The sequence below is a fragment of the Lepidothrix coronata genome, unplaced genomic scaffold (genome assembly GCF_001604755.1).
Source record: "Lepidothrix coronata isolate B3197 unplaced genomic scaffold, Lepidothrix_coronata-1.0 Scaffold350, whole genome shotgun sequence".
Lineage (NCBI taxonomy): Eukaryota > Metazoa > Chordata > Aves > Passeriformes > Pipridae > Lepidothrix > Lepidothrix coronata.
In genome coordinates, this window is record NW_016690530.1 from 86459 (window position 1) to 95131 (window position 8673).

The 8673-nt window shown below is 64.3% G+C and overlaps 1 protein-coding gene and 1 long non-coding RNA gene across 2 annotated transcripts in view; one reads left to right on the plus strand and one right to left on the minus strand.

The window, feature by feature from the left end:
- VANGL2 (VANGL planar cell polarity protein 2) overlaps positions 1–5534 on the minus strand; it is a 9774-nt gene extending 4240 nt beyond the window's left edge. Inside the window, 6 exon segments of the mRNA XM_017838641.1 lie at positions 78–249; positions 401–537; positions 1235–1842; positions 3315–3435; positions 3520–3781; positions 5427–5534. Coding sequence (XP_017694130.1) covers positions 78–249; positions 401–537; positions 1235–1842; positions 3315–3435; positions 3520–3590 — 1109 coding nt within the window. The 5' untranslated portion in view covers positions 3591–3781; positions 5427–5534.
- Positions 5240–7537, plus strand: LOC108509281. Its single transcript, XR_001878599.1, has 2 exons — positions 5240–5374; positions 7227–7537. It is a non-coding gene; the product is annotated as an uncharacterized LOC108509281 (long non-coding RNA).
- Positions 7538–8673: the final 1136 nt, after the last annotated feature.

Consider the following 8673-nt stretch of genomic DNA (forward strand, 5'->3'; position numbering starts at 1 on the left):
TGGAGCAGCTCCCGAAGGACTGACCCCACAGAACACAGACCTGGAGCAGCTCCCGAAGGACTGACCCCACAGAACACCCCCCCGTGCCCCCTCTGCCGGTGCCAGCCCCGTACCTGGCGCGGCGCTTGCGGACCCTGCGCTCGTGCTCGGCCTCCTCGTAGTAGAACTCGTTGTGGCTGTTGTCCCGGCGCCGCGCGGCCGCCGCGATCACGGCCCGGGGCTGCCCCGTCGAGTTGTTGGTGGAGTTCTCTGCGGGGGACACAGGAGGGTCAGACAAGGCCTGGGAGTCCTTGGGGTGCCTGGCACTCCCCGGATCCCGCCCCGGGCTCTCCGGAGGGGAGGGGAAGGGAAGGGAAGAACAAGAGGAGAAGAAGAGGGGCAGAGAAGGAGCTCAGCTCACCCTCGCCGAGGGAATAGACCTTAAACCCGGACATTTTCTTGGACAGGACGGATTTTGGCAGGTTGAGCAGGGCGGGGTTGTAGACCGGGAAGTCGTGGTAGTAGTTCTCCAGGATCCACACGGCCGCTCGTTGGATGCTGCGGGGAGAGAGGGGCAGGAGCGGGTGGGGAGGGGAAACGCGGAGGGGAGGGAGGGATGGGCGGGTTTCCCAGGGAAGCTGCGGCTGCCCCCCATCCCTGGAAGTGTCCAAGGCCAGGCTGGAGCAACCTGGGATAGCAGAAGGTGTCCCTTCCCATGGGAACTGGATGATCTTTAAGGTCCCTTCCAACCCAACCCATTCCAGGATTCCATGTGCTGGCTGAGGTGGGATACGGGGAAGAAATTGTTCCCTGTGAGGGTGGGAAGGCCCTGGCACAGGTTATTCCGTGGCTGCCCCATCCCTGGAAGTGTCCAAGGCCAGGTGGGACGGGGCTTGGAGCAACCCGGGCTGGTGCAAAGTGTCCCCGCCCGTGGCAGGGAGGTGGAATGACACAACTCTCAAGGTCCTTCCAGCCCAAACCATTCCAGGATTCCATCAGTTCACGGGGCTATTAAGGTTGGAAAAGCCCTCTAAGATCCTCACGTCCACCCCAGGCCCCATCCCCACCCTGTCACTCAGTGCCATGTCCACTCCTTCCCTGGACACCTCCAGGGCTGGGGACTCCCCCACCTCCCCGGGCAGCCCCTGACAAGGTCCAACCACCCTTCCCACGAGCAACACACCCCCCCAGCCACACACCCACCACCCCCTTCCGCTCACAGGGACACTCCACCGCCCCGAAACCCGTTGGGTACCTGAGGTGCCCGACGTTGTAGAAGCGACTGGCGCCGTCGGCCGAGCGAACGGCCTTGAGGGTGAACTGGGGCTGGAGCTGGCGCAGCTCCAGCAGCACCACGGCCAGGTAGTGCACGAAGAGCAGGGCGTCCACCAGCGACACGGCGAACTGCACCACGCCCCGGTAGTCGCGGTCCCGCGAGTCCAGGATCCGGACGCCGTAGAAGAGCCAGTAGGACACGACCAGCAGGAAGACCAGCACCATGAGCAGCGCCCGGAAGACGAAGACGCGCGGGAAGAAGGCTTTGGGGCGGCGGAAGAACAGGGCCCAGCTGCCCAGCAGGAGGATGAGGAGCTTGAAGGCCACGGAGATGAAGAGCCCCTCGCAGGGCGTCCCGCAGGGCTCCAGCTCCTCCCGCCACAGCAGCTGGGGCAGCAGCAGGAAGGCCAGGGGGGTGAGGAAGGCCAGCAGCGCCAGCGCCCCGGCCAGCGCCACGCCCAGGTGCCGGGAGCAGTCCAGGTGGGCGCTGTCCTCCATGTCCTTGGTGATGCGGGTGAGGTCATCGTGGGAGATGCTGTGCTCCGACGTCCCCGTCACCACTGTGGTGGTCTCGCCCCAGTTGTCGTCCTGGGTTACACAGGGGAGGGTTACGTGGGGTGTGTGGGGGGGTCCCAGGGCCCTCAGCAGACCCTCCAGCCCAGCTCCAAGCCCACCCACCCCACCTCGTCGCCCGCAGCGCTGCCGGGCGCCGTCACCCCCATTGGGGTGGTGGGACCCCAGCCCGGGGTGGGGGCAGGCAGGGATTTGGGTGGGACCCTCTGGAAAAGCCCCGCCGGGGCTCCTTTCCGCGCTCCGGCACCGGCGAGAGCGGCTCTGGGAGTGGGAAGTCTCCTCCTCATTGGTGGGGCCAGAAGGAACATGCCCAGCTCCTGTCCCAACACACCTGGGAAGGAGTCCCTGGGATCCCAGCAGGTCTCCTCCTCCTCCTCCTCCTCCTCCTCCCCCCAGAACCTCCTCCTGCGGCCGCAGCGGTGCCCAAACCACCCGTTCCCGTTTGATCCCTTGTTTGATCCCTTCCCACACGTCTGTCCCCGTGTCCATCCCCTCCCTCAGCCCTTCCCAGCCTGGTTTGCAGCACTCGGACCCCCCTGACACTCGGAGGGTTATCGTCATCGTGTGGGTTTTCCCACGGATTTCTTCAGGAAAGCCGGGAAATTCCTCCCTGTGAGGGGTGGGGAGGCCCTGGAAAAGGTTGCCCGGAGAAGTTGTGGCTTCCCTATCCCTGGAAGTGTCCAAGGCCAGGCTGGACAGGGCTTGGAGCACCCTGGGGCTGGTGGGAGGTGTCCCTGCCCATGGCACGGGGTGGGACTGGAGGAGCTTAAAGGTTCCTCCCAACCCAAACCATTCCATGAGTCCGTGAATTTTATTTCAAGTTCAACCAAATCCTCGTCCCGGGGCTTTCCAGAGGGACGGGAAGCAGAGGGTTTGGGGGGCCTAAGTCCAGCCCATGCCCAGGAGAGCCCTGGATGCCACGGCTGGACGGGGCAGGCTCAGCCTCCGCCGGCGCCGGCTCCTGGGAGAGGGAGGATGAAAAGAGCCGAAAAGAGCCGGAGCCGCCGGCGTGGGCGGCTGGGAGAGGATGAAAGCCCGGGATGAGGCTCCGCGGAGTCCCGAGGAATCCCTCCCAGCACCCACGGAGGGCACGAGGGACCCCTGTGGGCCAGCGAGAGACACGACACGGAGCCTCCTCCGCGATCCCGCCGGGACGGGGAGCCGGGATGGGGAGCCGGGATGGGGCTCCGGCCGAGCCGGCATCGCCCCCCGGGCGCGGTGCTGATCCCTGGGGAGCGCATCCCTAAGGACTGGATCCCTGGGGGCGTTTTCCAGCCCGTGCTGAGCCCGGGGGCACCGCGACAGCCGGTCCCCCTTTCATTTGCCCCGGCCCGACCCAACCGGCTCGACCGCTCCGCCGGGAAGCTCCGCCGGGAAGCACCGGGCGTGTCGGGAGCCCCTGCCAGCGGCTCCCACCCTCGGCAGCACCCCCGGGGGGGGCACAGAGGTGCCAGCCCCGTCCTGCCCCCCCCCCAAGCCCCACTCACCCTCTCGTCCCCCCGGGTGGACTCGTTGTCCAAGAGGGGCTCTCCCGGCGCTTGGATGGTCACGGATTTATCCCCCCGGCTCCCGTCCCGGCTTTTGGAGCGGTGCCGGTCCCGCCGGTCCCTGGAAGGCAAGAGAAGGGCAGCAGGGTGGGCACGGCGGGGTGGCAGCGCCCAGCAAGGCCGGGGGGACCCCTGGAGCCCTCACCTGTGCTTGCGGGAGCTGCGGGAATGGCCGGATTTGTAGGAATATCCCGAGTACTGCGACTCATTGTCCATGTTGTCGGAGCGCCGGGGCTTGTGCCGCTCCAGGGCTTTGGGTCTGCCCGGCCCCGGGACGGCGGGCAGGGCCTCCTTCAGGGCGGGCTTCTTCAGGCCCAGGGGCACCTTCAAGAAGTCGACCGTCACCTTGAGGGTCTCTATTTTGATCACCTGGTCGGGCTCTTCTCAGGAGAAAAGGACTCGCCCGCCTGCGGGGACGGAGGGGAGGCTCAGCGGCGGCATCCCGGCATTCCCACAGGGAATATCCCAGCCAAGGGTCCCATCCCCTGCAGCCCCGGCAGCAGCAGGGGCGGGACAGCAGCAGGAAAAAGGATTTGGGGTCATTTTGGGCATTTTCGGGTTCCTCCCGTGCCCAGGCTGGGGCCGGGCTGGCCGCCCTTCCCCCCAATTAACCGCTGGGATCTACACCTTAATTAACACCACCATCATTAGTTAAACTGCCAAGACAGTGCCCAAGGGGTGGGGGCCCGAAGGAAGGGGAGGAATAACCGGGTGCAGACGCGGTTCCAGGCCCAGCCGGGCGGGGGGAGCTCTGCCCGGACACGTTCCCTGCGCCGGGATCCCACACCCAGGAGAGCCCCAGGAGAGTCCGGGAGCAGCGACTCCCCGGGATGCAGCTCTCCAGGGGATCCAGGAGCAGCGATTCCCCGGGATGCAGCTCTCCAGGGGCTCCAGGAGCAGCGATTCCCTGGGATGCAGCTCTCCAGGGGATCCAGGAGCAGCGATTCCCTGGGATGCAGCTCTCCAGGGGATCCAGGAGCAGCGATTCCCTGGGATGCAGCTCTCCAGGGGATCCAGGAGCAGCGATTCCCTGGGATGTAGCTCTCCAGGGGATCCAGGAGCAGTGATTCCCAGGGATGCAGCTCTCCAGGGGATCCAGGAGCAGCCATTCCAATGGGATGCAGCTCTCCACGGGATCCAGGAGCAGCAATTCCAATGGGATGCAGCTCTCCAGGGGATCCAGGGACAGCAGGGAGCTCCCGCCCCACTCAGGTGTAAATCCCACGTGTGGTGCCCACCCACCCATGTCTGGTTCCGCTGGGATGGGAAAACAACCCCGTTCCCAGATCCCAGGCACAAGGCACCGGGAATCTGTGGGATGCAGCAGGACCTGGGGTCCCACTCCAGCTCATCCCACTGCCTTTGGGGACCCCCAAAGTGCCCTGATGTGGGTTTGGCACTTCGGGGGCTGTGTCCCCCCTCCAGGGAGGGAATTTGGACAAGTGGGATCTCCAGGGCTGCCTGATCCAACCCAGGAATGTTGGATCCCGCTGGAGCATCCTGCAAATCCTCCTGCCATCCCCCCGAGGTGCTGGGGGGGCACCCCCAGAGCCCCGAACCCCTCGTGCTGGGGGGGCCCAGCCGTGTTTGGGAGCCACCCCGGGTTTCCAGGGAAATGCCATTTCCACCAAACAACCCCCAAACGTCTTTTGGCCTCTTTTCCGAGGCCTCCAGGAGTGGGAGCCGGGGTCAAGGAGGCAAAAAAGGGGGGGGGCGAGAGGATGGATTCTTTTGTCCCAGACGCTGGATGCTCCCACATTTATCACCATGGAAACAAAAGCCGCCCCCCCCCCAGCGTTGTCCGGGAGATGGGAACGGCGCCGGGAGCGCGTCCCGGCATTCCCAGCGAGCGCTGGGGGAAGGGGCCAGGAGAGAAAAGACCCCCCTGTGCCCCCCCCCCGGCCCCCCTTTCCCGGGCTTTGTTTGCGGGCAGGGATCGGGTTTCTGCCGGGAACAATGCCTGGAGCCGCCTCCACCCAGCTCCGGCCCCAGTGACACCAGTAAGAGGCCGGTACTGGGATTTGGGGGGGGTGTCGGGGGTCTCTCACTCACCCGAGGGGCAGCGCGGGGGGTCCGGGCGAGGCGGCTGCAGGCGGGCACCGACCCCCGTCCCGCTGCTCACCGAGGCACTTGGAGCACCCGGAGCCTCCGGAGGGGTCGGCATCCAGCTGGTGGGCACCCGAGGGGGGGTGGGCATCGAGGGGGGGGCTCACGGCGCGGGCGGCAGCGCCGGGGGGCCGCGGTGGAGCTGCGGAGAGAGAGGGAAATCAGGAACGCCCGCATCCCTCCGGGAATGTCGCCCCGGCAGCGCTCCAGGACTCCCGGGGAGCACCTGGGAAGAGGGATGTGAGGGTGGGATGGATTCCCCTCCACACACCCCTGCGGCCCCAAAAGCTGCCCGAGGTCACCTCCCTGATCGATCAGTCCAATGAAATTTGGGGTTTTGCAGGGATTTGGGGTTTCCCAGGGATTTGACGCCCCTCGGGCACCACAATCCCATGGGCAGCAGCCCCGTGTCACCCCCGAGCCAGGGGTTCCCCGTGGCTGTGCTGGTGGTGTGGGGACCTCAGGACAACCCCTGGCATTGCCACCCTGAGGGATCAGCCAAATTAACTCCGGGATTTTCCAGGTATCCCGATGTCCCAGGGATTTAACACCACTTGGCCACCACACTGGAATTCCCCCCCTGGAATCCAGGGGTTCCCATGGCTGTGCCAGTGGCCTGGGAACACCAGGACACCCCCAAACCTGCCCGGTGTCACCCCCCTGAGGGATCAGCCAAATTAACTCCAGGATTTTCCAGGTATCCCGATATCCCATGGATTTAACACCCCTCAGCCACCACAGTCCCACACTGGAATTCCCCCCCCTGGAATCCAGGGGTTCCCATGGCTGTGCTGGTGGCCTGGGGACATCAGGACACCTCCCCAGCCCCAAAACCTGCCTGGTGTCACCCCCCTGAGGGATCAGCCAAATTAACTCCGGGATTTTCCAGATATCCCGATGTCCTATGGATTTAACACCCCTCAGCCATCACAGTCCCACACTGGAATTCCCCCCCCTGGAATCCAGGGGTTCCCATGGCTGTGCCAGTGGCCTGGGGACATCAGGACACCCCCAAACCTGCCCGGTGTCATCACCCTGAGCGAGCAGCTGAAAGAAAGTTGGGATTTTCCGGACATCCAAGTGTCTCACGGCACCAGCCCAGGGATTTAAGGCCCCTTGGCCACCACAGTCCCACACTCCAACCCCTCTGGAATTCTCCCCTCCAATCCAGGGGTCCCCCTGGCTGTGCTGTTGGGGGGGGGAGATCCGGGGGCTCTCCAGATCCATAGTGGGGGGATGGAGGTCGATCCATTCCGAGGGAGAACCCGGCACTGATTCCAGCTGGGAGCGAGTGAGGAGCTGGGGGAGCTTGGCTTGTCCTTCCCAAGCTGGTGACACACCCCAGGCTGCAGGGGGAGGCCTTGGGGGGCTTTCCCAGGGTTTTCCAGTGGGGTAGATGGATTTTTCCAGCGTGATCCGTGGATTTCCACACCCGGACCAAGGCTGGACCCTCCGTCCTGCCCGCACCGAAACGGCCCAGCTTCCTCCCCAGGGGCTGGCGGGGGAATCACCCCCATCCCAGCAGTTTTCCAAGGATCATTGGGAATTCAGGCAGCCGTCCTGCCCCTGGAAGCAGGAGCTCCTCGTCCTCCCGTGCCAGTCTGGCTGCTCCAGCAGGGAAAAAGGGACGGTTTGGCCGGCAGAGCTGGGAAAAGCCGGTTGAGCAGCACGGGGCACTCCGGTGGAGAGGCTGGGGAGGGATTCCTGGAGTCTCCAGGAGGAGCAGCTTCGCCTTCCCGGGCCCAGGGAGCCGCCGAGGGAGCGCCGGGAGCCGGAGCCAGATGCAAACGAGGAGGAGAACTCCCATTTTTAACAGCCAGGTGATTCTGGAGCGTCAGAACAAACCCTGCCCAGGGGGAGCCGAGGGGTTTTTTTGCCCTCTCCCGACGTCTTTCAAGCCCAGACTGGATGATGGTTCCTGGGGATGGGGCCGGTTCAAAGCACGGGGAGCTCGGAAAAGCCGCTGCCTTTGAGTCCCCAACCTCAAACACCCACTGGCTTTTTGTATTCAAATGCTCTGCCCCGAAAAAATAATATAAAATAATAAAAGAATAGATCCAAGCGTTTGGGAGATGAAAAGGCTGGTTTCAAACAGCTCCAGGGCGAATCCTGAGGGGAATCCTCTCCTGCTTTGCTCCCCTTGGGACTGAGAGCTGGACACGAGGCATCCTGGAGAAAAATCCTCTTGGAGCAAAGGGCAGAGGGAGAATCCGGTGGCTGAGCAATTCTCCTGGCCAAGAGGGTTTGGGAAGGGAGCAGGGAGCACCCACTGCCATTTACACCCCCGGTGCTCTTCTCCCAGCACCTGCAAATCCAGGACAATCCCCTGAACGCTGGCACCAGGGCAGGAACCTGGGATGTGGATCCGAGAGGAGTGTGAGCAGGGCCTGGCCAGAGCTGCCTCCCCACTGCCAGGGAGCAGGAGGAGCCACCCAGGTGTTCTCCTCCTAGACAGAATCCCAGAATCCCTGAGGTTGGAAAAGCCCTCCCAGCCCATCCAGTTCATCCCCACCTTGCCCCCAGCCCAGAGCACTCAGTGCCACATCCAGTCCTGCCCTGGGCACCTCCAGGGCTGGGCACTCCCCCACCTCCCTGGGCAGCCCCTGCCAAGGCCTGAACACCCTTTCCAGCAGGAAATTCCTCCTCATGGCCAACCTGACCCTCCCCTGGCACAGCTTGAGGCCGTTTCCCTCCTCCTGTCCCTTGTTCCCTGGGAGCAGAGCCTGACCCCCCCCCAGCTCCCCCATCCTGTCAGGGAATTCCAGAGCCAGAAGGTCCCCCCTGAGCCTCCTTTTCTCCAGGCTGAGCCCCCCAGCTCCCTCAGGAGTCCTCCAGACCCTTCTCCTGCTGCTCCAGCCCCTCAATATCCCTCCTGAGTTGAAGGGCCCAGAACTGGACACAGCACCTGATGTTCCCCTCACCCTCTAACCCGACCAGCATCACAACAACAGGGAAACCGAGGCAGGGAGCAGGCCAGGAGGACGTGGAGCCCTGGATTCCCAGCACGGAACTCCAGTGTTTTTCCTCCCAGGGAACCCAGGAGGGCTGGAGGAACAGCCCTCGGCAGAGCCAGGACACTGAGGCACAAACTGGGACCCACAGGTGGAAAACCCACCCCGAGCCTCAGCTCTGCCTCCTGCTGAGACTCCTGATCACAGAACCATAGAAAAATAGAACCACAGAACCATAGAAA